Below are 25,071 nucleotides of genomic sequence, written 5' to 3'. Positions count from 1 at the left end.
AATGACGCAGGGTCTAGTTTAACAAGTGGACTGAAGTGGGAGAGAAAAAAAAATAAAATAAATAAAAACAAAAAACAGAGGGACCCCGCGAAAAGGGTTAAATAAAATCAAGTTGGTTCCATGGTTGACAATCAATGGCAGGTTTATTAATACTTTCTGGTTAGTTAGTTATACGGTCAGCTTGGAGAAGGCTGGCTGGTGATCATCCTTTTAACTTTTTCATTCTTTCCATATAATCAGTTCTTTACCCTCGGTTGCGTTCATGGTCAATGGCAACATGTTTGTGTCGCTCCCCTGGTAGTGTAGAAGTTGCGAGAGACTCGAAACCGCCGATCCCCTCTGACTAGCATAAATCGGCTCCAGGATCATTAGATTCCGACGGGGATCAGGGTTTTTAGTCGCAAGTGATGGCACAACCCGATCTGGGGTATGAATTAAAATTAAAAAAAAAATTCGACATTCCACTGAGAAAAAAAAAACGACGCAGCGACCAGGCAAGGCTTATCCAACCGGAGTCCATTTGTGAATGGCACGTTGCCTCGAATCAGATTGCATCGTACATGTTTAGCAGCTGTGGAGACTGTTCCTGTCGGCCCCAATGAAGATGGCCGTCACGAGTAGTGATTTGGATGACTGAGTAGTGGGGTGTTGTATATCAATCACTTGACTGGATACCTGTCAGTGTAGACATATGTAAACGTCTATGAAAAGAGGAATCAGAGAAGCACCAACAAGAAATGAATACCTTGATCGTTTTATCTATAGAATCCAAGATCGCCCTGGAGACAATACCAGCTGAACAGTAGAACGAACCATTAAGGGCCCCTCCATGCATGGATTTAAGTTCCTTTGCCCCGCGTCTTAGTGTTCAACAACGTCAACATCACCAAGTCAATTGAATTCTTTCTCTCTCTCGCTCACACAATCCCTATTCATTGATTAAACTTTTGATATTCCAATCCGAACCGGATTAATTCCCATTGTCCAAAATCACTCCATTAATCGAACTCACCACACCCAACCCAAAAAAAACCCACCGAACAACACCACCGCAATGGCCTCCTCCGACATCTCCTCGATCCCAACACCAGCCCACTGCACCGCAGACTTCTGCCTAATCCCGGTAAGATCCGACTGTCTCCCTTCCAGAACCCTTCCATCCGTCCCGGCAAAAACCAACACGATACATGCAACCCGACCATGCAACACGTACAACTCCACCGGATCATAGTAAATCAGACCATCCCAAACTAATCCAGAACGCGCGCATTCGCTGTCCAGATCGGCACCTCCTCCCCGTCCGTCTCCGCCCAAATCGCCGATGTCCAACGCCTGGTCGAGAAATCCGGCCTCAAGTACGTGATGCACAGCGCCGGCACAACCCTCGGTATGAAAAGCGATGCACTGATTGCGTCCCACTCCTGATGCGTTGTTTGTCCTCCTGGTATTGGTCCGATTGCGAAGCTGACCGGTGTGTTTGTGGCATGTTTGTTCAGAGGGGCCCTGGGACAGAGTGCATCAGGTGATTGGGCAGGCGCATACCATTCTGCATCAGCAGGGGATTGTGCGCATTCAGACGGATGTGAGGGTTGGGTCGAGGTTGGTTCTCTTTTCCTTCCTTTCTTTCTTTCTCCGGGGTGGTTTGTGGGGGTTGGGTGCGGTCACTGTGCGCCGTCAACCCCTCTTGGGATGGTGGTGCGTTTGTGGTGACGAGGGCTGATGTCGGGTGGTACAGAATCGATAAGGAGCAGTCGTTCGAGGATAAAGTGAATAAGGTCCGGGAGCTGTTGGGGAAGGAGTAAGTGGTTTTGTAATCCTTTTTTCTTTCTCCGGTGTTTTACCAGCGTTGGGATGTGAGGGTCTGTTCGGGTATGTTCCATTTCTAGGTAATATCTGACGCTTGCTACGTACATGGCATGGTATGGTATGAAGATGGTGGGGATATATGGACAACACAAAGAAGGCTCATCTATATTCAAAGTCAAGTCATGGCTCACCCAAAACGCCGATTTCCTGTGTTCCCGTGTACATGTGACTTCTCTCAATAATATCGACAGCGAGGCTAATCCGTAAAGATTTCAGCCTCGAAAAGCAACAGCGCTGATTTCAAGCGGGTCCGTCGCCAATTAAACACTTTAACATGGTGAAAAAATGGGGAATGAAGAAACGATATGGACGAATGTCGGAAGCATCTCTTCCTCTTAGAGCGTGATGCCGCCGCCGAGCAGGCTGCCCCAATCGCCTCCCACCCAGACCCATTCGCCCATGCTGGGGTTGGAGCCCAGTTTGGCGCTCTGCACCAGTTCAACCAGTCCCTTGAAGACGTTAGAGTAGGTCGAGGCACCGCTGGTCTGGGTGGCGGCCGTTAGGTTGGTCCGGCCCACGGCATTGGTGACACCGTTCAGGCTGTCCACGGTCTTGATGGCGGGGCCCTTGTCGAAGAAATCAACTAGGATGAAGGCTGGCTGGCGGCCGTAGGCTTGTTTGCACTTGGTGGCTGCATCGCCCAGGTTGCCGGTTCCGCCGGACGGCGCGTTAGTGGTCGACACGTAGCTGGAGTTGGGGTACTCCAGGGTGAGAACGGTCTGGTAGAGGAAGTGGTTCATGAAGGGTAAACGATTCGACGAGAGCGCGGACGACAGGTCGTTCTGGAGGCTGGATGGACGGTCGGGGTTGCAGGAGAAGTTGGAGGGGTTCGTTACGTCGTAAGGGTTCTCCCAAATGTAGGTGAACTCGTCCATAAGGTACGGGGCCACGGTATTCTTGGATGCATCCAAGGATGCCACAAATGTCATTAATCGAGTTCCATCGTCGATAAGACTTTGTAACGTCGGCCACGAGCTCGGCGCGGAGGTCTGGGAGGTGGGTTTGTATGCGTAGTCGACGATGCCGGCAGTTTGGAATTGCGAATGGAGATCAGAGGCAGAAGCGTCGTCAGAGTTGACCAGTAACAGCGTTACCACTAGGAATGGGAACCGTTGTCAGCACCAGTCTTTGATTATCGACCAACAGAGAGACAAGGAGGGTATAATATACAGGATTAACATACCGTCGTTCTTGTTGGAATCCAACCAGCTTTTGATTTCGGACAACCATGTGCTCAGCTTCCCTGCGTCCAGCAACTCACAACTAGAATGACACAAATGCCATTCGCTATCTTTTTTGTGGACCTGGCCCGAGATCAAGCGAACGCCAGCGTCGAGCTGCACCGTAGTATTGAAATACCTGAAGTACGATTAGTAACTATAAGTAGGGGATAACGGAATCGCCCTTGGTCAAACTTACTGATTCCCCGACGTCGAATAGCCAGTCGACGCATCTCGTACAAAAGGACTGTCATGTGCACCCAGATGAGTGATCTCGCCGTAAGATTTCGAGCATAAATCTGGTGAGTTATTGCATGCTGTTTGCCGCGGGAGCACCGTTCCGGCAGCAAAAGGAAGCAGAGCTAAGAGGCCAAACCCTAGCATATTGACAGCGGCGTAATATGTGATGGTAACGGTCAATGACCAGGATGAGCAGCGTCAAATATGCAACGGCTGCAGTGGAAAAGGAGAAGGAAGGGAAGGAGGTGGAGATGTACTATGCAATGGAACTATTGATATGACTAGAACGTGGTAGTCCGTGCGATATGGAGTACTGGGATCAAGAGACTTGTTTGTTTCAGGGAGGAATGCCGACCAGTCTATGAATCTGATACAGAGTTGAAGAGATTGAGGACCACGATCCAAGAAACAAACCCCACTCCTTCAATTACAATAGATAAATAAGAGTCAAACGTTCACCCAAGGCAACAACACACCGCTAGTGGATCTCCACTGGGAGGCCTCAGACGCATGTCGTCGATCCGAGTGTGATAGTGGGCCATGGGGACGGTATTTTATTAGGGAAGGAAACTGGTGGCCGCGTTGCCTCTGCGACTATTCTTAGAAAGACAAGGCTTTGTGGTGACGCGCCATGCGTGGCTCAGCCAACCATTTAACCCTATTTTGCCGTTGCTGTGGTCCCGACCCTTCCAGACGGGTGCTTGGCATCATGAGGTATTCCTCATAGAATGCCCTAAACTACAGGAAGTACTCCGTACGACGTCTTATCAATGATTGTGATTCGGCTAGGGGGACTCTCGCGTTTGTTTCGGAACATAACATTCCAGTGGACAGGTCTGAACATGTGCAGGAGAACATTATCTATTGTAGAGCAGAACTTTATCTATGCTTCTGCCCTCATTATATCATACATGCGAGTCCCGTTTGGCGCTACTATTATACAATTCTCTCATACGAGAATAACCCGCTCCTTGTAGGTAAGCTGACCTCACCTTCTTAACCCTTCTCCGCCTCGTCCGGTTGGGAGGGTTTACCAACCCCTTGATATCGCGAACCTCCCGGTCCCCAAACAAGGATGGCTCGCCCCAGGCAAGATTGATGTCTTCGAGCACTCGCACCACGCTGTAGGGATTTTCGTGCCGCAACATGCGGTTCATCCGACGATTGACCAATCCATGCCGTCCGTAGAGTACTGCCAAGCGATGCCGGCAAGCCCGGCGGATCCATGTCACCGAGAGGTGAACTCCATTTTTTTCTAATTCACGGAGAAGTACAAGACCGCGTACCCAAGGGATCAGGCTCTCATGCGGATCCCCGTGGCTGACCATCCACTTCCGCTGTTGAGAAACCCGCGTCCTAAAGCCCCAGGCGACAATAGCAGCCTGCATGTTCCGACTGAAGATCTTCCGGAGTAAGGGGTCCCCATGCTGCTGGGCCAGAGCGCCCGTATCGCGTTGTGATTTCTTTGGATAGGAGACGATGGACCGAGTAGTATTGGAGCTAGACGAATATTGGCGAGCTAGCCATAGACAACATTTCCGTAGTTCGTCCCAAAGGTTAAGCATCCCTAGGCGCTTCAGTACCTCAACCCAGAGCTCAGTAACCGCCAGGTCGCCGTTATAGGTACCGTGCCGCAGGGCGTGAGAAACAAATTTAATTTCTTTTGTAGCAGGAATATCGTCGCGCCGAGGTGGTTTGCCCGGTGCGCGTGGGATGAGAACACGTTCAGCGATGAAGTCAATGCTCTCTTGAGACAGCGTCGCGCCGCGTAGGGCCATGTTGTCAACAACTTGGATGGCCATCTTCCACTCCCCAGCCGCCAAAAATTTCCGAAAATGAACGTTGGCAAGGTCCGATTTATCCTCAAATATCTGGCCAAGAATCGCCAAAGTCAGGTTGTACGGGCGCCAATCGCGAGTGACATAGTACGATAACAACAGCGACTCTTGCAGCTGAGCGTCCTCCAAAACGTCCGGATGCTGGTCACTGTGAAGCAGATCGGACAGGAGGATATCACGGTTTTCCGTCGCTAACTTGTGAAGGAGACGTACAAATACACTGTCGCCTACTGAAATCCCAGCTTTTTGAAGCTCCTGGAGCTTATCAGCTATATCCTGGCAACCATGCGCTCGGATAGCCATCTCGCGTAGTGACTGAGGCCCGATGGTCGTCACGCCAAACATTCGTAATCCAGAGAGGATCATTTCAAACCTAAGAGCTTTTGTAGCGAACAGTCTGGCACCGAAGTCATCCTTGAAAGGCTTCTCCTCTAGCCAGGCCTTTCCACGAGAGTCTGACGGTTGATCCTCTGGCTGCCTTGCTAACTCACCTCTTGGGCCAGATTCGTCTTCGTTGATCGCTTCGACCTGGTCGGGGAACCGAACACTAGCATAGCGATGGAGCTTCTGAATAAGCCCTGAAGAGCCATACTCATTTGTGTGTTCGATTAGTGCCTGAATGTCCTCGTAGGACTGCGGATGGTCACCTCGCTCGATCAAAAGTTTATGTAGTCGGGGGGCATAATCAATGTAATCACTCTGTAGCACGGTGGATATGGCTTGGCTGTAGATTTTGTGACCGTGTGTAGCACGGCAGATACTCTCGAAGGCCCTTAACCCCGCGGGAATCAAATGACGTTTGGGCTTCCACGGGATGGCAGATGTAGCGTAGAATGGGTTGGACGAATTTATAGCCGGTTTAAGGACACTGAGGATGTCATTCGGACAGGACAAATGGGGATCTCGAAGCCGTTTGTGCCATTCCACTGCTTGCTGCGCCAAGCCACGTTCGAGGAACCCTCCCACGATACTCTCGTAGAATCTGTCCCATCGCCTTCCGGTTTTGACCCATAGCTCAAAAGCATAATCCGCCAGCTCCTTCAGTATAACTTCCTGTTTTAAGCCTAATTCCACAAAGCTTTGCCAGAAAAAGTCCGCTGTGTCCCCAGAAACAGGAAGCTGTACTCCTTCCACTCGGGTCATTAAGCCCTCCCAGATATCCAATGTACCTCTATCTCCATAATGCCGTTGTCGGTAGCGGAGCAATTCCTCCCAGAGAGCGAAGTCGTGCCGCCGGTTCGGGTCGTCAACTAGACGAGTCCCTATGTCATTGGTGTGTCCTATATCCGACTCGAATTCCAGTTTTTCCGGCTGTAAAAATAAGCCCCGTGGTGAGTCAGTAGCAGGTATATCAGTGGATGCATAGTTTGTCTGTCCGTTGTTCCTCGATTGTGTCCGTGGCGCTTGTATCTCATATACACGAAAACTAAGCGGTGGTCGCGCAGGTCGTGTACCAAAATCAGCACTAGCTATTGGCTCCGATTCGACCGGCTGTGCGTTTCGGCCTTGCCGCGAGGCTTGTCTGTAGCGTCGTAAACACTCGCATTGGTATCTGGACTCTAGCTGTTCAATTCCAATGGGCGCCGATATTAAAGAGTCGAGAACCGAGAGAGCTGATGGTCTCTTCAGTAATCGAAGGAGAGCCGGTCGCATGAGTGATGAAAAGAGAGTGGTGGGAAAAGAGTAACGAATATTGTAATCATCCTCCTCGCCTATGCCTCATATGTCGAAATTCATCAGGGTCGGGGAGTCAAAAGGAGTGTCTCTAATCGCCTCTGAAGCTCTTTGATATCGCGGACACTTTTTGGCAATGACGGAGACCGATAATGCGCTATGCTATTCTAGGTTAGGCTTTTCAAAAATCACATGAGAGCCATCATTTACTAAGCAATGCACCTGAAAGGCGGAGCGATCAGGAAAATCACGTGATATTCGACTCCCAATTCGGATCCACACCTCACGACATCGAATGATCACTGCTGCCAGTCTTTCACCTGCCATTGTCGTCTCTCTCTCCTCAACCCCCTCAGTCTTTCGCATTTCGCACCGCCAAAATGTTCCGCACCGCTCCTCGTATGGCCGGGTATGTAATTTTCAATTGTTACCTAATTTGCATATCCGCGCACAGATCCAGCAATTGAGTCCCGCTCCTCCGGTGAATTTGGTGCTCAATTGGCCGAGTCGTGCCCAGTCGACCCCGGTGAATACAGCCGAAGCTGATATCTCAATTTTGCTCCTCTAGATTCGTGTTCCGTGAGAACCGTGTCCCTTACTACCAGCGTCTTTTCCAGCAGCACGACGGCAAGCGTCAGTGGTGGAAGGTCAGTTGATCTACACATTAAGCGTGTACGATATGTCGGAGAACAACAACATCCTAATTACTTCAATTGCTACTTAGACCGAGCGTAGCAAGTACGTCATGTACCCCTACCTCCTCTCCGTCTACGGCCTGGGTGCTGGTGAGTGTTGTCTGCATATTCTGGATGCCTGTTTAAATGCTAACTTATCTTAGCTACCACCTACGCTATGATCCGCATGGTCTTCGTAAGTCGCCCTGCTACTCCTTGGACTATGCGTGGCTTCCTAGCTAAAGCAGCCTATACATTGTGACAACTGTACTAACACTATATACAGGGCCACAAGACCTGGTTCGGCAAGGAATAAATGGGGTTCTCGCCAAGCTACGTTTGTCATAATAAACAAAATAACAACATTGTTGCGATTGGTGGTGTATCTCTATTTTCAAGATGGCTTGTTTTGAGAGAAAGATATTCAGCGTTGTATATAAGATAAGCTAGGGCGTCAATGTGTGGATTCTTTCCTCAACTCAATCCTTAAGTTTCCGGTTGCAGGCTCGCTGTATCCATGGATAGACTATAATAATCTTGCATGATACTTATACCCAGTGCGTTTTTGAAGAAGCCATCCAGTGAGTTCTTGTTGTTTTGTGTGCGGACGGCACGTGTGCGATGAATCCCTCTATATAGTAGTCGGGAATTGGCTAGACGAAACAATTACATCCGTATGTCTTTGTTCCGTTGTACATTTGGAGAGAATGCAATGCTCATAGCTAGTATAAAACATCTATCAGCTGACTCCGGATGATTTTCGAGAGCTGCCCTGTAGCTTAGTAAGCCATTTTGGCGGCGATTGCATCCAATGGATGTTGACCGGCTAAACCACTGTATCCATACCAACAATGTTCACTCGATATAGAAGGCGACAAGCATCGCAATGTACATATGACTTGCTTGCGTAGTCATGCTATACTTAGCACATATGAGCTACTCTTAATCGCATGTTTTGTTTAGTGATCGAGTGTCGCTCTAAGTCAAGTATATATTGGTATGCTACTCCACATTATGTCATGATAAACATCGGGTATCCTGATAGTGCCTCGCAGGTATTCATACCATACTAATTTCCAGCGGAAATGAACCGTACATCTGCTGGGCGGCCAGCAAAACGAGTGCGCCAGGCATGCGAGCCATGCAGGTTAGTCCACCATAATAATTATACAATACAATGACTGAGTTCAAATCAGGCGCAAGAAGGCAAAATGCCCCGGAGAACAGCCAGTTTGCTCGTTGTGCGCACGGCTACAGCAGCCATGCGCATATGCTGAAGAAGGAAGAAGATCACTAATAAATGGACTTGGGCCTGGAGATCCAGCTCCTATGCTAACTACTCCAGAAATAAGGATTTCCCAAGCTTTGGTAAGAATCAATCCGTTGGAGCCTGTGAAAGCAGGTCTGGTAACATACGCCACAGGAGGACCGTTTAGGCAGCCTTGAATCAAAGATGAGCGAGGTCCTGGATGCTTTAAGGTACGCCAACCACATTAAGGCCATACCAGGGAACTGCTAATAGTTGCATCAGTCGGAATAACCAAAGATCTGAACAACAGACAACGATGTCCTTTGTGCCACCTACCCTTGGTAGCTCCGTAACATCATCCTTACCACTGAGCCAACTCACACCTCTTCCGACGTGGGAAAATGTCCTTGCTATTGCAGAGCTGTATTTGCTATACTGCGACTCGCAGCCTCTCCCTCTTTTTCATAGGGACAGTTTTCTCAGTAGTCTGGGAAATCGTGACCCTGAGGTTATTTACGCCATTCTTGCCTTGAGTGCCCGATTTGCAGAGGATCAATATCGCGATTCCAATGATTTAGCAGCTCGCACTAGCGGTTATACAGAAGTGGCCCGCAGTTTAGTGATGAGACGGGTATCAGAAGGATCCGTTGAGCTATCAACCTTGCAATGTTTATGTCTTCTGAGCTTAGTGGATTTCACAAGTAAGATAGTTGCTGAAACTTGACTTGTCTACGCTAACTGGACTCATAGATGGAAATACTCATCGCTCGAGTATCCACAGCAGCCTAGCTATGAATTTAGCACAGTGTGCGAACCTTGCTTCGGAGTCTCATGTTGTTCTCTCGCCTGCGGCGCGAGAAGAGCGTAGGCGATGCTTTTGGAGCATCTGCCTGCTCAAGCGCCTTCATGGAATGGAATTTGACTATATGGATCTCCCAGATGGCAGCTTCCCACCTTACCCAGAGAGTCCTAGCATGCCACAGTCTCGCTCACCAAACGACATGACTGATGGAGCTCGGACTACTGATCTCAAAGATCAAGGCATAGTGGCCTATGTGATCATGCTCAGTGAAGTATTTGTGAAGACTGCTAGATATGTTCGTCGTCACGGGAAGCCAACTAACGTACCACCGTGGTCTTCGCAATCAGAATACTCCAAAATAATCACACTTCAGATGGACCTAGAAACGTGCGTGCCGTATATCCATCGATTCAAGCCCGCTAGCTTATCTGAAAGGACGCTCGAGGATCTCCAAGCAAACCGAAATTATTGGGGCCCATTCTTCCTAAACCAGTGCCTATATCATACCATCTTATGTCTCCTCAACCATCCACTTCTACTTTCCCTGGGTCTCAGAAATTTCCGAAGCACTATCCCCGAGATATTCCTGCAACACACCTCTGACCTAATATCAACACACACCACCTGGATAATACATTTTATTAAGTATTTTGAAGAGAAGTCGTTCATGGTTTCTGATCCGTTTCTGGGATACAGCGCTGCCGTCGTGGCTACGATTGAACTACAGCTGAGTTTTACCGAAAACCCTACAATTCGTCAAGAGAAGCGTGACCGGTTTCTCATATGTGTCAGCTTTGTACAGAAGCTGGGGCAGAAATGGCCGTATATGGCCCGATTAGTATGTTTTATCGTATTGATTATAGATAACAGGCTAAGTGAAGTACTTGTACCGCAGGCCGACAGATTACAACGTTTGGAAGATGCTGTCTCTGCTTCCTACCAGCCCGAATCCGGAGCTCAAAATAAGAGTCTACTAATAGATCTCTCTCGATTCTGGGAGATCCTCGAATACTCTTCAAACAGCGATTCAGATTCTGCCAGACGCATGTTCGGCGACTCTTTGTATTCGGAGCCTCCCACATTTACGGGAGAAGTATCTCAAACATCTCCCCTGCCCGAACCATTTCGACTCGGTCCCCCACAGGGACTTTCACCATCTCCAATGCCACAGTATGGTCTTCAAACGCCATTCCCTACAGGCCCCCCGTATACCATGGAGCCAGGAAATTCACCGCGGCCTGATGGACTAGATGACGAATTCTCTATTCTTGCTGCAAACTTCTTTTCTCAAGGACAAGAGTTCTTACGAAACTGTGACAACAGGACGGGGATCGGAAACTTTTGATGCTGCGGTGATTTCTCTTTCTCTTTCTTTTCTTTTCTTTTCTTTTCTTTTCTTTTCCTTTTTTGTCAAACTCAGATATTTGTATATTCGAATCATCCTCCTGCGCTCGTCTTGATCAGCCAGGCGGGTAAAATGTATGAGTCTCTTAGAATAGCCACCGGCTTGGCTACATTGATCAGTTACCTTTTCTTTTCATTTATTCATTATATTTGGTCAATATATAGCCCAATTGCTCTCTTATATTACAGCTGACTTGGGAACAGGCAAACAGAAAGCGGCCAAGAGATCACATACCACAGGCGGAGGTTGATGTTGATTTAACCACACCGTCACTGGCTTTGAGGTTATCTCAAGGCGCAATTCAATTCTTCAGTACTGGTTCGTCCAGTGCAGCCTTGAAATAACTCACAAAATTCCATACGTCGGTGAAGGTGTTGTACAGGGGAGTAGGGGCAACGCGGACAACACCTGGCTCTCTCTTGTCACAAACTATGCCCCCTTCTTGCAATTTCTGGGAGACGTTCTGCAACAAGCCGGGCTTTAGTAGTAGACTGAGTTGAGCCCCTCTTGCCTCGGGGTCTAGTGGCGTGATAATGCGGAAAGGACGTGTTTCATCAGTGGTATCTTTTAGCAAGAGATGCTCCAAGTACGCCGTTAGCATAACGGACTTCTTGCGCAGCTCAGCCATAGATGTCTCGTCAAAAACGGACAACGAGGCGCAGAGGGATGCAAGATCAATAGCCGAAGGATTCGAAAGTTGCCAACCACCTGCTCCGGGGATCGGCTTGAACTCTTTTCGCACATGTCAGCCCTAATCTCCTTTTTGGTCTTCCACTACTTACTATTGTCCATCTTGAACCTCACGCTTCTATCACCACCGTACCACCCAGTCAGACGATGCCTAAACTTTGGAGTGTCTTCTCCTTCGCTATAATCAACTCGACCGTGCCTCTCGTGGACGAAAAGGCCTCCCATTCCCCCAGGTCCAGAATTTCCATATTTATACGTGCACCACACTGCAAAGTCGACATTCCAGTCATGTAATTTCACCTCAGCGTTGCCGTACGCATGCGCTAAATCCCACCCAACAGTAAGATTTCGTGACTGTGCATAGGCTGTGATCCTTTGGATGTCGAAAAGCTGCCCAGTGTAGTATTGGATTCCTGGCAAAAGAATGAGAGCTGCACTTTCAGCATGCTCGTCAATGTAAGACAAGATCTTTTCTGTGGAGATCTCATACTCGCCCTCGTCAGGGCCAATGAGAACCATGGATTGCTTCGGGTCAAGATCGTGCCAGGCCAGATGAGATTCGATTGCATACTGCTTTGGTATTAATACACATGGGCTAGAGCAGATGGGTCCGTTGTCAGACATGAAGCTCTTGTACTTACATGATCGCTGGGGAAAGCCTTCCAATCTAACAGAATCTTATGCTTTGTTGGAGTCGGCTTATAGAAGCTTGCAAGCAAGAGATGAAGGTTTGCAGTTAGGGTTCCCATTGCTGCAACCTCATCTGCTTGTGCTCCGACAATCTTACTCATCGATGCTGCGGCTTGTTCCGAAAGCAATTGCCATGATTTCAGAGGAGAGCCCTCGAGCTCTACAAAATGACCGGATACACCAATTGATGACCAAGTGTCCAACTGTGCTTCCAAGTATTTCGCTGTGGCCTTTGGCTGAATACCTAGAGAGTTGCCACAGAAGTAAATGCATGGGTCTGATGAGAGACCTAGTAGGTTGTCAGATGGTTTACCGCGGAACAGAGATTTGAAGGGCAGCCAATACCTGGCTTCGCAAGCTTCTTGCTATTGACGTTTGCCTTTGAAGGGATAATGAACTTTTCACGGAATGATGCCAACGGGTCTGCTGCGTCAAGCGACGCCGCGTATTCTATTGACCCTGCATTTTGAGGAAAAACCGGCTTGGACGACTTAACGTTAGACATCGTGTACTGATTTCGGTAACTTTTCAGGATTTTTATTAAGAATGAATTACTTTCTGATTCGGTGGACTACAGGTGTGTCTTTATACGTCATTGCATGCCATCTGCATCTCGTCGTCCTTCGGTTGCTCAGGACGGATGGCTATCCGCTTCCGCCTCACATCCGTGTTGAGAATAGGACCAGTCCGACAATACCCTTCTTCGCCAGGGGACCCATACCATATTGCACTCCTGTAATTATTCCTGCTGACATGCATATTGTACTATCTCGGAGGGTGTACCGGCTTTTGATGTCACCTTCATAGATTGATTGAGCCGGAAGCCGCTTCTTGATCCGGCCCTCTTCCGCCATACCCTCGATATCAGACGATTGTACGTTGATGAACGTGCCTACTAAATAACTGCTCCTGAAATCCGTTGATTGTGCTAAAGGCAATCCTAAGACCAAAGACTTCGTCACAGGCTATCGTTTCTATCATACACTACACCATGCGTTATACTCCTGAGGTTTCACTCGACGAATATGGGGTGTCACTTCAAAATGGCTTCCTGCCTCATTCTTCCCCATTGAAGATGATGGAAAATCCTTATTACTGGCCATGGGAGCATATTGTTAGTGACCTACCGAACCATATCCGATTCCGAACTATAAGACAAGCTGTGGAAGCACTGCCTATTCTTTCGACGTCGAAGCTACAAGGAGAGCCAGAGTGGAGGAGAGCCTATCTTTTGCTTTCCTATCTTACACATGCGTACATCTGGGGTGGTGAAAAACCGAAAGATGTAAGTCTCACCACTACAGAATCACTGGGCACCGTTTTAACTGGACACACAGATTCTGCCCCCTGCTATATCCTCACCATTCCTCGAAGTCTCGAGTCACTTAGAACTCCCTCCTTGTGCCACCTACGCAGCGCTTAATCTATGGAACTACGCAACCTCCGATCCCAACGCAGACCTCACAGACCCTGATCTTCTATCAGTGACGGCCTCATTCACCGGAACTAAAGATGAAGAATGGTTCTTAATGATCTCCGTCGCAATGGAAGCAAAAGGAGCACAACTTATCCCGTTGATGCTCGACACAATCCACGCCGTCAGTATTGATGACACTGAACGTGTGTGTGATTCACTCCTCACACTCAGCGAAGGCCTCAAGGAGCTCCGCAAACTACTAGAACGGATGTACGAAAAGAACCGTCCTTCAGTATTCTACCATCAACTCCGCCCGCTTCTAGCCGGTAGCAAAAACATGGCCTCAGCTGGACTACCCAACGGCGTCTTCTACGACATCGGCTCCGGTCAAGGAAAATGGCATCAATACAGCGGTGGAAGCAATGCACAAAGTTCACTAATTCAGACATTTGACATATTCCTGGGTGTGGAGCATATAGCTACCGGAGGCATGAAGACTAATGATGCAGTCCAGCCAAGAGCTAAGAACGGATTCATGCAGGTATGTATTACCTTTGAACCCCCAATCAGCCCGAAACAGGACTAAACCTCTCCCCCCCTCGCAGGAAATGAGAAACTATATGCCCGGGCCTCACCGACGCTTCCTCGAGATGCTTACCAGTGTCTCAAATGTCCGTGCTTATGCCCTCAGTCACAAGGCCAACTCACCAATCCGAGATGCCTACAACACGGCTGTAATGTCTCTAGGGGTCTTCAGGGACTCACATATTCAGATTGTCACAAGGTACATCATCATGGCGGCGAAGGCGAAACCGCCATCCAATGATTCAACACAAGTCAATCTGGCCACATCGACGACAACCCATATGCGAGACAAAACCGAGAAGCTTACTGGGGGGATCCATGGTACGGGTGGCACGGATCTAATACCGTTCCTTAAGCAAACTCGAGATACGACCAAAGCTACAGCAAGTTATGATTAAGCGCCAACGTACCTGTTGTTGTTTGTTAATTTGATGTGCATATTGAGGAGTCTACGTGCAACGCTTGAGAATCTCGGGATTAACTCTTTTACTATCATGGAATATATCTATATTTGTTCTATACTTGAAATCAATCAATTGAAGATCTTGAGCGTTATTGCCTCCGGATATACTCGTTCGTATACACGGGACCCTTATTGCTTGTTTGTGGTTCAGCCCATTTGCATTTGGCCTGTTAACGTACCGCATAAGGTTACGTACACTACGTGGACCCCCGTTACATTTCAAATTGCATCAGACTGCCCGTTTCTGATAAATGTTCCGTGGTATTCCCTCACTTTCAAACTGGCCCACAATTGTCACCCGATGTTGGGGGGGGGGGGGTCCATGGTAACCATGGCATGGTTATCTTCGGACGCGGAGACGGAGGCGGAAACGGATGTGCGGAATTCACTTGCACTTAGGGTTGTGGAGTCTCTGAGATTGCTGATAGCGATTAATGCTTACGATTAATCAAAAGTAAGCGGAGGGCAGCGTAGTACCCGTTTACGCACTACTTTCCTTACTACGGTACCATAGATTACATGAGCAATTGAATCGAGTGACTACTGCAACGTCCTCGAAGATAATATTAGACTATTCATTAGGTCATCTAGGCCATTTCTGTACGTAGGTTCAGTGAATGGTGTGGGTTCTCCTGGTTGTTCCCATACAGGAAAATGAAGGACGTAATCCTTCCTGGAGATTATTTGGGTATAAGAAACCCAGTCTGGGACACGAGCAGGGGGAACGTCAAGTTCCCTGGCCGTAGGCGGTCACACCTGATCGTATCTTCGCCAAACTAGCGACTGGCGAGCGTAGGTGGCACCCCATTCAACATATGTGCATCGTATTGCTCAGCGAGCGAAGTGTCTCGGAGACGCGGCATGACTCGGAAGGGAAGCGAGTGTCTTTATCACGACATTCAAAGCAGACGCGGAGCTTAACGCTTCTTCGTGTTCGCGGGCACTCCTTCACTCTCGCGCAGTTCAGCTAGCCTCTTCTCACGATCAATAAGTCGCTCCTTTTCCTCCTTGATCATCTGCTCCACCGTCCTGCTAGCCTCACCCAAGCGATCCAATTCCTTGTTCTCGGTTGCTTTACTATAAGGGTTCCCTGGAGAGTCATTCGGAGGGATCTCCGCCGTCCTGACATTCCGCTGACCGCTTTGCTTAGTGTTCTTCCCCCCTTTTCCTTTCTGCGGTTGCGCCGACGCAGCACCCCCGGTAAGCAGATCATGGAATTGCTCCACGGGTTCGTTGAAGACGATCTCCTCATAGTTCTGGCTGGTAACTTGGTCTCGTCGCTCCTTCATGGCTTCCGCATCTGGCCCGTACGGATGCAATTTAAGACTGTGCCAGAGAGTCTGAGGCTTCTCCATCGACTCAGGTACGAAGTAGAGTTTGATCTGGATCTCGAATTCACCCCATCCTGTTTCCGTTACCTCGAACGGGGGCTGTTCGATGGTACGGATGTTCTGGGCGTATGTCTCGTGCAGCTTGAATTGAACCTTCTTTAGCCAGTAGGAGATGTCTTCATCGTTGACGCCTTTCACGTAGACGCGCCACTGATGCGTGTGGTCGGCGGGGGCATTGGCGGGTTTCTTGGCTGGATCGAAGGGTTGGGCTTCGCTGCCGAATACTAGGATTGGTTAGAGTGCATCCCATCGATTAAAGGTCGTATCGGTTGGATGTAGTTGGTGGTCAGGATGACATACCAAAGGGCCTGAAGATAGAGACGCCCTATAGATGTGGTCGTTAGCTTGTAGTTTCCTCTTTATGAGGAAATTCGTTACTTACCCTCACGCGCTTCGTGGCTGTGGCGGAAGGCATAGCAGAAGTTGATTAGTGAAATGCGATCGCCCCGAAGAATGACCCAGTATACCGGTGAAAACAAGAAATAAGACTGATGAAGCTTAGAGGTGCGCTAGAGTGCCTAGATCTTATCTAGTCTTGTCGCGAAATCACCGCGGGAATTGCCAGCGGCACGTGACAGCGCGGAGGGAAGCATGACGATGGGGTGTCGTCGGAAGCGGTGGTTCCAGAGCTTGGAAGCTCCGAAGATCAGACCAGATGCGCCCGCAATGATCCACCGGACATATTTCTGATTTACGCTGGGTTGTCTTATCGTCTCAATTCCTAGCGTTAAAAGACAGAGAAGAACGCGAAAAATGGCTACGAAAAGGGTAGTGGTTGCGGGCGGAAACGGTTTTCTAGGTTGGTATACTTTTCTACTGCAGTATCGGCTAAGACTTGTAGATCACTGACCGTTTTCTTTTCCCTCTTCATTTACAGGCTCGAGAATATGCAGGTCTGCGGTAGCCAGAGGCTGGTCGGTAACATCTCTCAGGTACGAGTTCTTCCGATAACACCGAATCTGACTGTCCGTCGAAATTCATACTTTTTGTCGCAGCCGGTCCGGAGAACCACGATGGGAAGCGATTTCGAGTTCGCCCGAACGCCCTAGTTGGGCAGGCTCTGTAGAATGGGCTAGAGCAGATATGCTGAAACCGGAGACCTACAAGCCTTTCTTGAGCGGTGCTACCGCTGTTGTACACACCATGGGTATTCTCCTAGAGGCCGACTACAAAGGCGTGGTGCAAGGAAGGGAACCCATCATTAGTGGCCTACAAAGGGCCTTCAGCTCCTCGAAACTGGGCAGCCAAAATCCCCTACAAAGGCGGGAAGGCGAGCCATTGAATGCAAAGGAAAGAGATGGACAATTGACTTATGAGCTCATGAACAGAGATTCTGGTTTGTATATGCTATACAGTATTTTGAAGACAGAATGCTGACCGGGTGGAACACAGCGATTGCCCTAGCCCAAGAGACCTGCAACGAGCATGTCCCAACTTTTGTATTCATTTCCGCCGCAGCGGGAGCGCCTGTTCTTCCGAGCAGGTATATCACAACCAAACGAGAAGCTGAAACAACCATATCAACGAGAATACCGGAATTGCGGAGTATCTTCATCCGAGCCCCATTTATGTACGACTCAAGCAGAAAATTTACATTGCCAATAGCACTTGGAGGCTTCATCGGGTCTCAGTTCAATGAGCTCTTGGGCAATAGACTCGACTTTCTTGGCACAATGGTAACCAAACCTTTTCAGGTGGATATGGTAGGTGAGGCCGTGGTTGAGGCGATGGAGGATGAGGCCGTGCGTGGTGCTGTAGGAACGAAGAAAATCGAAGCTCTGGCCACGAGTGCTTGGAGAAAAAGCATGCTATGAGTTCAACTCTGGGGGAAAAACGTACCACCAGTTCCTGGTCACTTCTCCAGGCTGTCAGGTAGTAGCCTGAGTGTTTGTCCAATTTAAGATCGCAGGCCTGATAGTCCTAAACATGACTGGACGCTAATCGGCAAGCCCTGCGCTGTATTATAGATATAGTTTCATGTATTCTATCAGATCATGGTACCACGTTCGAAGCTGTCACGAATTTCCGTAGTGTACTAATTGACGATTAGCCAACGATCCTGGTCAACCAGCGTTTCGGTTATAAACATACCTTGTTATAGAAGCGCGCCAGCTTCTGGTTGAATTGCTTGTTCTTTTCGTTGATGTAGGTGACATCGGCATCCTCTTCGCCACGGCGTTCTCTCCGTTTCTTGAGCCGAACTTCTTCTGCTTTTCTGAGGTCTCCCACCAATTTATCGACAGCGGCTCGATCAGGCTTATTCTCAGTGAAGCCTACTGTATCGGCAGTGGAATAGAAAGAGCCATTCTTATCGACGGCGATCATTTCACCATCATTGGTTTCCACGATTTCCAAGTCGCCATTAGCAGCAGCCCTCTCAATAGCTGCTAACTTCTCTCGTTCGTAAGCTTCTAAGTCGGGCTGTATCTCACGCAGTTGTCTCTTATAGACTTTGCGTGCATCTTGCGTGTAGTCCTGGAATGCGACATCATCCCGATGGCGTTGTTTTTTCTCCATACGCTTATCCCACTTCTCGGATTCGTCGACCGTCCAATCCCAGGCGCGTTTCCGTTCAAAATCTTCACCGGCGGCTTCCGTATCGGCTTTAAGTAAGTTGTGCGACGCAAACGCATGTTTACGAGACAATGACGAAAGCAGCGATGGATCGGTTGCTAGACGTTGTGTCTCGGCTGCTGTTTCCTTCAAGTTGCGTTCTGTCGCAGATTTCTGTACTCAAGTGAGCTTGGAACGGACCATATGAGAAAGTTTAGGCAGCAAAGCAGAGGAAGAAAAAAGAAAGAAACATACTGCACGAGCTTGAAGGGCCTTGAATCTTTCCTGTCTCTGGCGCGCCTTTGCGGCCGTGTCGTCTCCTTTTACGGGGTCCGCTGCCGTCGATGAACTGCCTGAAGCTTTTGTGTCTTCGGACTCTTTTTCACTAGCATTACAATCTTTAGCGACATTATTCTGTTCCTTAGCTGTGACAGAAACGGGCTCATTGTCGTCGGAAACCTTTGACGCAGGTTGCTCAGTGCTGCGCTCGGTAGGCATGATGCTATAACACCAGTGCAGCGATCAGTGTCGGATGGTGCAAGTGGCGGTAGATTATTCGAAGTCCCTCAGTTTCAAGTTGACGTCTGGCTGTAGATAATCGGAGATAAGATGGGAGATTGAAGAACAGCAGAAGCGCGAGATCACAATCTCAAGGTTACGATTGCTTTTCCCACCGCCCAATTCACCGCCCGTGCTCTGACCATGTGCTTTTACTATAATGATGATGTTCTATGTACATACAACGCGTGCAACTCTATAGGTGGCCGTTGGACATTGGATGTAACCAATGTCCAAACGCTTAGATTATCGCTTGTGGCTAGGGCCAAGGCGACAACTGCGTTCCCAACTCTCTCTGTCGCAATCATCTCTCCGACATGCCTCGGGCGAAGCCAAACGGGGTGCTCTAGAGTCACTCACCAAACCCACACCATCCCAGCTATTACGATTTACCTTGACAGGGAGTACACAACCGGTTCATAATGGAGTACTTCCGAAAACTATCCAGGACAAACATCTAGAGGAACTCTTTTCAGAGGAATGGCCTTTGAGCACGTCACCTCCTCCACCTCTGTGGAGCTCTCTCCAACAAAGAACCGCTGCTCCCTGTAAGGCAGAGGTGTTACGAGGTATGAAAAAAGATACTCTGGATCTTGACCACCTACGCTCATTGATTGAAAGAAATGTCAATGATCCACTCGGTGGGGTGTTTTTGCAAACAGGGCATTGTAGGTTCCTCGCGCAGGCATTAGAACGCTGCCAGCGGTCTAATTCTTACGGAGAAATACTCTCAACCATTAATGGGATCCTCATGAGGCTAGAGAAACTAAGAGCCCCCGTATCGCCTTCACTATTTGTCATAGGGATGTACTATTCCTGTCTTGCCTTCTCAGTATCAGCTCTGAAACGGCACCTCGAAGGCTATATTTCCCTTGGTCTCCGGCGGCTGGATTTAGAGTCGTGCGCTCCCCTTGTGGACGCTCTTCTCGTTTCCCTCAAACTTTTGCCATTCCAGGAGCCAGGTTATAATACCAATGAGATGCGGAGTATAGTTACGGGAGAAAGTGCTGGTGGGGGCTTTTCAGAACACAATTTGCACAGTATAATGTGCTGGGCCGACCATCACGATTCAACCCAATCCGCTGGGCCGTATTTGTCGTTGCTCGCAAGATTACGGAGCGACAGAACATTACAAGACATATGGGACCGGACGACGAAAAGACTAGGTCCTGATTCACCTCACACTTTCCAGTCGGCTTATGGCTGTGTGGAAGCTCTTGTCGAAGTTGGAAGCCATAGAAAAGCTGTAACCTATCTCAGACAGATATCAAAATGCGCCAATGGTAATCTACCAGGTCTATCTAACTTCAAGGGTTTAAGAGGTCTCCTCGCAGCCGAACGAGTGGCCCATGCAATTCCGCAGCTTGCGGGGAAGGAGTATCCTAGCATTCTTGAAGCGCAACTAGAAGATATGGAGAAGAGACTCGGAGTCACTTGGAATAGACGGAAATCGGTCCATACGAGCATCTCCAACCCGCTCTACATCAGTTCTGAACAACCGCTCCTGACAATCGATGGCGACAGTGCAGGGTATGATAGCAACATGCGCCTAATCGCAGAGATTGAAGCTCTCGGGTGTTCAAAATCGATGCTGGAGCTAGGCAGGATCGCTAACCTGCTGGACGAATTTGAAGGGGATCAGATTCGCGTCCCCATACCGTATAAGGATGCCGCACCGTATGACTTCGCTTGGTTTCCACAGCGGTCCCCGATTGAATTACCAAACAACACTTTGCCCGTAGGAATTGACCAGTTTAGTGTGCGGCCGTCCTCGGCTTTGGGATTACTTCGTGTCAGACCACACAGCCATGGGATATCCCTAGTGTCTGAATGTTGCCTACATCTGATGCAGCTTGGCTACCTGGTCGCGAGGCCCAAATCGGCCCAAACTTGGGAAGAGACAGGCCATATCGTGACTTGGGACCGTGCCTTTGGTCGATTTGTTGCCGTTTTTGTTGGGAAAAGCTGTGGAGCTCTAGATGCTGAGAAACAGTGGATCGTCCCAAACCCATTGTTTGGCCTCGATGCAGTTATGAGAGTCTCTCCTGGAAATGATCTACCCGAACAGAAGGATACCAATCCCCCATTCAGACATTCTTACCCAGTGTACTATGTGGACGCAGACCCAGGACCAGATCTCGTATAAACAACGAGCTGATCCCACTATTTGACAATACCCTAGGATATGAGAAACGCACAGGCCTCAAATACAGCCCCCATAGACCGTCTAAGACGTGGAAACTAATGGACTAGTGAACCCAATCTCAGCCAGCCAGTAAGTGGCGATCTAGATCTCCTGCGGCACTTGCGGGTGCAGTTAGTATTGTGGCTGGGTAACCGCACCGAGCGCCGTGGAAATATCATTACTTTTCTACTCGCTCAGAGGTCTACAAATGAATATGGCATGCGAGCTCCTGCGCCGGACAATCTCGGTCCATTTGTTTACTATTGGCCTTAGCGACGCCTCCTTGCTACACTTTTTCTTTTTCTTTTCCGTAATGATACCCCGGGCTTTCTGATGTCGACAGGTGGATCGACTCTATTCTCTCGTATATACCGCCAGAAAAGAACATAATCACATGCCCAGGTGGTACTGTGGAATGATGTCATTTTATCACTGTATCAGTGGTATCCATCAGATGAGCTGCGTGCGAGCACGGTCAGCTATGCCGGTGGTTAACACGCAGCAGACGACATCTGGTTTTGAATGTATAATAGTATTCTTGAAGCGGACTCTCCCTTCAATGTACCCATTTGGAACGCAGCAATACCAAAATGGCCTTTTGGGGTAACTTGCTAAATCCGGGCAGGCTTGTAATGGAGAGCACGGTTGATCTACTCCACATAAGTCACTTTTATGTAATGTAAGTATATACTGGGATCTGTTCCTTTGATTCTGAGTGGTGCTAGACCGTGACCGAGTCCAAAATGCGGTCAAGGAAGGTTAGAATCCAATGTCTTCGAGATTTCTTCCCTAAATCCTAATTGAGTGGAAATTGTCCAGCAGGAAGGAAAGGGCGGAGAAGTCCGAGCTCACATACATATGCCAGCCATACATATAGACTATACATTATCAGTAGGCCGGCGACCTCATACACGCTGTATCACCCTTGCTTCGTCCTTTAAATCCCGAGTGAGCATAGACCTCTGCAAGAACAGGGGGCCCCCACAGCGTTTTGTTGCCCTGTGCTCTGCAGGTGGCGGACAAAGTGGGATTTATAGACTAATGAAGGACTTTACTACCCATGCCTGTGGGTCGGTACGCATGCTAAAGCACCTGAAAACCTGGAAATCAATAGATTTGGTCCTGCAGACCTAAACGTGACGGGACACTCCCGACAAGGAACTGGAGGCTGTATAGCACCTTGGCGGCCCAGTTGCTACGTATTGGGCCACGCCCAGGATGTTCTGAGCCCGAAGGTGAATTATGAAATGGCTGAAACCTTTTCGTACCCGATGTATTTACGTGCCTTCTGAACAGGGAATCGGGTATCTCCCTGATGCAGATACAGAACACCATCGCCGTGGACTTGCACTCCAGTACATGACCTATGACGTCCATTTGTCCTTAGCCATACCGTCATACCCTGGCACAGCCTTGAGTGATATGTTACCCCCATTGGAGTAAAAGATGGAAAAGGGATGAGTGCACGGAGTCTTCCCCGATCGTCGCGTCATTTTCTCAACACTATTGGTCCCTGGGCTTCCCTGCCTTCACCTAGTGAAAGGCTAACGCGCTCTGCATCGGGGAGCCCCTTCTTATTTGTCTCTTGGTAGGCTAGACAGAATCAGGGCTCCATTACTCGTGCTGGAAGGAGTAAATCCATGCGAAGGAATCTTAGTGCAGCAGATAGTGACTTTGTTTCTTGCAGAGCTTGCTTAAAGGTGAGCACGCAAGGTGTACTATGTACTCTGTATGTACATACAGGATGCGAAGGACTAGAGAACTGGTAGTACTAGCCTGGGAGATCGGCTTGGAAAGTCAGTACTGGAGAGAAGACACCAACGAGCGCTATAGTTCAAGGCAACCAGAGGCCCTGTCCCATACAATGGTAGATAAGTCGCTGTGAAAGGGCTAACCCTTACCACCCGTGATCATAAATCCCGACATTCTGGTTCAAGTCACTTGACCACCCAGTGTCTCATTCGGGATTCCCTCTTCCTTTGCCTCTGTTTCTACTTACTGATCTACTAGTTTAGTAACCAAGTGGACGCGTCGCCTTGCCGCCATCCCCAACTCTTTTCGGCTTTTGCGATTGGATGGCATCCTTAGCCTGCTTTTTTGGGCTCGGCCCGGTGGGGATGGCTTCATTCTCGTCTGTTAGTCGTCCGTTGGATTCCAACGTTGAGAGCGAGACATTTGCCTATTGGTTGCATCCCCACCTCTCCTCGATACTATTTTCAAAACAGTTGACCATGTAAGTAAGCTGATTTATACCTGGTCGAGAAAGCAAGACCTGTCTAACGGTATAAGACGACTACAACACGCGGCCATTCTATGGAGCGGACATTGATGCATATAACGATGCGTTCCTGCCTTGTAGGGACACGGTTTTGCAATTTATAAAGGCTCAATTATGATTCATCAACAACGTTAGTACGCGCAGGCTGAAGCTATGCCTCTCCGGTCGATCCACTAGTCGTTCTGGGATATCGGTTGCGAAATAGGACCGACGCTATCTTAGTCTGCAGGGATAGGAGGCGTCACACAGACATACGCCCCATCAATATTCCAGGAATTGAAACATGGCTTGCTGAACATTTTCCTTGCAAGCTATGATGAGTTTACTTTCGCTCGCATCCTACACTCTCACGATCCAATGCCTCTGTGAGAATCAGAAGTTTGGTCGAAAGTATGACACATAACTCGCTATCGCCAGCAAGGCAACCTCACATGCAGTAGCTTTCTCGCTAGAAAGGAACGGTTGCAATGCTAATGCACAAGTAGCGGCCCCGTTTTGACCAAGGGCACAGGCAGCCTACACCCACAAGGACTTCTGTGCGGAGGAGCCCATAGAGAAACCTCAGCTGAGAACGTATGGCAATGTGGCGGTGACCGCTTTTATGGTCCCCACATCATAAGGATGTTAGCCACAGCGACTAGACCAGGGAAGTGGTCAGATCAGACCACTAAGGAATGAGCATGGATTATCGACCATCTTTGCCAAGCCGAGGTATACTGGGGGAGTTTTCCCCCCCTACTCGGTAGGTGTTTGCTACCTGGGTGATTATCGCGGAGAATTGTATACGCAACCTAAGTAAGTTTTAGTTTACTAACAAAAATGGCCGTCGGCTATTCAGTATTTGTCCATGCCTCGGGCAGGTCCTTGATGTAGGTTGATTTTCAAACCTTGCACTATGTTGAGCTGGGGGAAATAACCATTACCCTGCAAGTTGGGTGACCCAGATGTACCAGGTAATGGGAAGAAGGGTTGTTGGAGTAAATACTTGACAGGTCCTCCGTACACCTGTCCACATTGCGGTCAGCAACCCTGCACATCAGTGGACATAGCGGGATCCGCCGTGTTGTCTATGTATTCATATTTTGATTGGACGACTGACATGCCGAATGCTCGGAGAGCCACTGTGGATTCCCAAACTCAACACAGTTGAAGTTTGAACCCTCGGCAAGATTAGGGAATTCTCTATGAGTGGAAGGCAGAGTCTCTATCTATCGATCGACCTGATTATCTGCTACCTTCTTCACCAAGACTGCGGGTCTGATGCTTAGATCCCCACAAATCTGTATATATACT

General features: G+C 48.8%; 11 protein-coding genes across 11 annotated transcripts; 6 read left to right on the top strand and 5 right to left on the bottom strand.

Annotated features, from left to right (window-relative positions):
• Positions 1 to 945: 945 nt before the first annotated feature.
• On the top strand, positions 946 to 2,166 carry BDV37DRAFT_73974 (thiamine-binding protein). The gene is made up of 5 exons (XM_032091149.1): positions 946 to 1,123; positions 1,282 to 1,387; positions 1,497 to 1,599; positions 1,736 to 1,798; positions 2,076 to 2,166. Exons 1-5 carry the CDS (start codon positions 1,055 to 1,057, stop codon positions 2,128 to 2,130), a joined length of 396 nt encoding a protein of 131 aa, XP_031943412.1. The 5' UTR covers positions 946 to 1,054; the 3' UTR covers positions 2,131 to 2,166.
• On the bottom strand, positions 2,058 to 3,676 carry BDV37DRAFT_73935 (uncharacterized protein). The gene is made up of 3 exons (XM_032091147.1): positions 3,286 to 3,676; positions 3,050 to 3,225; positions 2,058 to 2,962 (listed from the first exon to the last, which is right to left on the bottom strand). Exons 1-3 carry the CDS (start codon positions 3,468 to 3,470, stop codon positions 2,202 to 2,204), a joined length of 1,122 nt encoding a protein of 373 aa, XP_031943411.1. The 5' UTR covers positions 3,471 to 3,676; the 3' UTR covers positions 2,058 to 2,201.
• A 405-nt stretch (positions 3,677 to 4,081) lies between these two features.
• On the bottom strand, positions 4,082 to 6,929 carry BDV37DRAFT_244017 (uncharacterized protein). Its single transcript, XM_032081488.1, has one exon. It carries the CDS (start codon positions 6,815 to 6,817, stop codon positions 4,232 to 4,234), a length of 2,586 nt encoding a protein of 861 aa, XP_031943410.1. The 5' UTR covers positions 6,818 to 6,929; the 3' UTR covers positions 4,082 to 4,231.
• A 289-nt stretch (positions 6,930 to 7,218) lies between these two features.
• BDV37DRAFT_281331 (cytochrome c oxidase subunit 7) lies at positions 7,219 to 7,828 on the top strand (the record flags this gene model as incomplete). The annotated part of the gene is made up of 5 exons (XM_032086797.1): positions 7,219 to 7,247; positions 7,407 to 7,485; positions 7,563 to 7,623; positions 7,677 to 7,708; positions 7,799 to 7,828. 5 exons carry the CDS (start codon positions 7,219 to 7,221, stop codon positions 7,826 to 7,828), a joined length of 231 nt encoding a protein of 76 aa, XP_031943409.1.
• A 769-nt stretch (positions 7,829 to 8,597) lies between these two features.
• BDV37DRAFT_270277 (putative C6 transcription factor) lies at positions 8,598 to 10,908 on the top strand (the record flags this gene model as incomplete). The annotated part of the gene is made up of 6 exons (XM_032084530.1): positions 8,598 to 8,659; positions 8,709 to 8,880; positions 8,936 to 8,991; positions 9,044 to 9,462; positions 9,512 to 10,401; positions 10,459 to 10,908. 6 exons carry the CDS (start codon positions 8,598 to 8,600, stop codon positions 10,906 to 10,908), a joined length of 2,049 nt encoding a protein of 682 aa, XP_031943408.1.
• Positions 10,909 to 11,088: 180 nt separating this feature from the next.
• BDV37DRAFT_73905 (kynureninase 2) lies at positions 11,089 to 13,096 on the bottom strand. Its single transcript, XM_032091146.1, has 4 exons — positions 12,694 to 13,096; positions 12,300 to 12,637; positions 11,751 to 12,231; positions 11,089 to 11,700 (listed from the first exon to the last, which is right to left on the bottom strand). Exons 1-4 carry the CDS (start codon positions 12,851 to 12,853, stop codon positions 11,270 to 11,272), a joined length of 1,410 nt encoding a protein of 469 aa, XP_031943407.1. The 5' UTR covers positions 12,854 to 13,096; the 3' UTR covers positions 11,089 to 11,269.
• Positions 13,097 to 13,125: 29 nt separating this feature from the next.
• BDV37DRAFT_73818 (indoleamine 2,3-dioxygenase) lies at positions 13,126 to 14,774 on the top strand. Its single transcript, XM_032091145.1, has 3 exons — positions 13,126 to 13,633; positions 13,686 to 14,306; positions 14,371 to 14,774. The coding sequence occupies exons 1-3, from the start codon at positions 13,340 to 13,342 to the stop codon at positions 14,746 to 14,748; spliced, it is 1,293 nt and encodes a 430-aa protein (XP_031943406.1). The 5' UTR covers positions 13,126 to 13,339; the 3' UTR covers positions 14,749 to 14,774.
• Positions 14,775 to 15,347: 573 nt separating this feature from the next.
• Positions 15,348 to 16,795, bottom strand: yaf9 (YEATS domain-containing protein YAF9). The gene is made up of 3 exons (XM_032081487.1): positions 16,587 to 16,795; positions 16,505 to 16,529; positions 15,348 to 16,428 (listed from the first exon to the last, which is right to left on the bottom strand). The coding sequence occupies exons 1-3, from the start codon at positions 16,617 to 16,619 to the stop codon at positions 15,731 to 15,733; spliced, it is 756 nt and encodes a 251-aa protein (XP_031943405.1). The 5' UTR covers positions 16,620 to 16,795; the 3' UTR covers positions 15,348 to 15,730.
• Positions 16,796 to 16,957: 162 nt separating this feature from the next.
• On the top strand, positions 16,958 to 18,018 carry horA (ubiquinone biosynthesis protein COQ11; the record flags this gene model as incomplete). The annotated part of the gene is made up of 4 exons (XM_032084529.1): positions 16,958 to 17,003; positions 17,082 to 17,136; positions 17,200 to 17,540; positions 17,597 to 18,018. The coding sequence occupies 4 exons, from the start codon at positions 16,958 to 16,960 to the stop codon at positions 18,016 to 18,018; spliced, it is 864 nt and encodes a 287-aa protein (XP_031943404.1).
• A 173-nt stretch (positions 18,019 to 18,191) lies between these two features.
• BDV37DRAFT_270272 (pre-mRNA-splicing factor SYF2) lies at positions 18,192 to 19,255 on the bottom strand (the record flags this gene model as incomplete). Its single annotated transcript, XM_032084528.1, has 3 exons — positions 18,192 to 18,239; positions 18,296 to 18,931; positions 19,013 to 19,255. 3 exons carry the CDS (start codon positions 19,253 to 19,255, stop codon positions 18,192 to 18,194), a joined length of 927 nt encoding a protein of 308 aa, XP_031943403.1.
• Positions 19,256 to 19,795: 540 nt separating this feature from the next.
• BDV37DRAFT_270271 (uncharacterized protein) lies at positions 19,796 to 21,461 on the top strand (the record flags this gene model as incomplete). Its single annotated transcript, XM_032084527.1, has 2 exons — positions 19,796 to 19,863; positions 20,555 to 21,461. 2 exons carry the CDS (start codon positions 19,796 to 19,798, stop codon positions 21,459 to 21,461), a joined length of 975 nt encoding a protein of 324 aa, XP_031943402.1.
• Between the last annotated feature and the right edge of the window lie 3,610 nt (positions 21,462 to 25,071).

Source organism: Aspergillus pseudonomiae (genome assembly GCF_009193645.1).
Source record: "Aspergillus pseudonomiae strain CBS 119388 unplaced genomic scaffold BDV37scaffold_19, whole genome shotgun sequence".
NCBI lineage: Eukaryota > Fungi > Ascomycota > Eurotiomycetes > Eurotiales > Aspergillaceae > Aspergillus > Aspergillus pseudonomiae.
This window is presented reverse-complemented; position numbering and strand designations above follow the sequence as displayed.

What these genes read in the sequence shown, in the direction of transcription:
- BDV37DRAFT_73974 (XM_032091149.1), top strand. Translation starts at nt 1,055, where the DNA reads ATGGCCTCCTCCGACATCTCCTCGATCCCAACACCAGCCCACTGCACC. An exon ending in CAGCGCCGGCACAACCCTCG is followed by an intron (nt 1,388 to 1,496) that starts GTATGAAAAGCG and finishes ATGTTTGTTCAG; the next exon opens with AGGGGCCCTGGGACAGAGTG. An exon ending in CGGGAGCTGTTGGGGAAGGA is followed by an intron (nt 1,799 to 2,075) that starts GTAAGTGGTTTT and finishes TAATCCGTAAAG; the next exon opens with ATTTCAGCCTCGAAAAGCAA.
- BDV37DRAFT_73935 (XM_032091147.1), bottom strand. Translation starts at nt 3,470, where the DNA reads ATGCTAGGGTTTGGCCTCTTAGCTCTGCTTCCTTTTGCTGCCGGAACG. An exon ending in TATTCGACGTCGGGGAATCA is followed by an intron (nt 3,226 to 3,285) that starts GTAAGTTTGACC and finishes ATCGTACTTCAG; the next exon opens with GTATTTCAATACTACGGTGC. An exon ending in GGATTCCAACAAGAACGACG is followed by an intron (nt 2,963 to 3,049) that starts GTATGTTAATCC and finishes TCCCATTCCTAG; the next exon opens with TGGTAACGCTGTTACTGGTC.
- BDV37DRAFT_244017 (XM_032081488.1), bottom strand. Translation starts at nt 6,817, where the DNA reads ATGCGACCGGCTCTCCTTCGATTACTGAAGAGACCATCAGCTCTCTCG.
- BDV37DRAFT_73905 (XM_032091146.1), bottom strand. Translation starts at nt 12,853, where the DNA reads ATGTCTAACGTTAAGTCGTCCAAGCCGGTTTTTCCTCAAAATGCAGGG. An exon ending in CAAGAAGCTTGCGAAGCCAG is followed by an intron (nt 12,638 to 12,693) that starts GTATTGGCTGCC and finishes ACAACCTACTAG; the next exon opens with GTCTCTCATCAGACCCATGC. An exon ending in AGGCTTTCCCCAGCGATCAT is followed by an intron (nt 12,232 to 12,299) that starts GTAAGTACAAGA and finishes TTAATACCAAAG; the next exon opens with CAGTATGCAATCGAATCTCA.
- BDV37DRAFT_73818 (XM_032091145.1), top strand. Translation starts at nt 13,340, where the DNA reads ATGCGTTATACTCCTGAGGTTTCACTCGACGAATATGGGGTGTCACTT. An exon ending in GTGGTGAAAAACCGAAAGAT is followed by an intron (nt 13,634 to 13,685) that starts GTAAGTCTCACC and finishes CTGGACACACAG; the next exon opens with ATTCTGCCCCCTGCTATATC. An exon ending in CTAAGAACGGATTCATGCAG is followed by an intron (nt 14,307 to 14,370) that starts GTATGTATTACC and finishes CCCCCCTCGCAG; the next exon opens with GAAATGAGAAACTATATGCC.
- yaf9 (XM_032081487.1), bottom strand. Translation starts at nt 16,619, where the DNA reads ATGCCTTCCGCCACAGCCACGAAGCGCGTGAGG. An exon ending in CAGCCACGAAGCGCGTGAGG is followed by an intron (nt 16,530 to 16,586) that starts GTAAGTAACGAA and finishes CCACATCTATAG; the next exon opens with GGCGTCTCTATCTTCAGGCC. An exon ending in CTCTATCTTCAGGCCCTTTG is followed by an intron (nt 16,429 to 16,504) that starts GTATGTCATCCT and finishes AACCAATCCTAG; the next exon opens with TATTCGGCAGCGAAGCCCAA.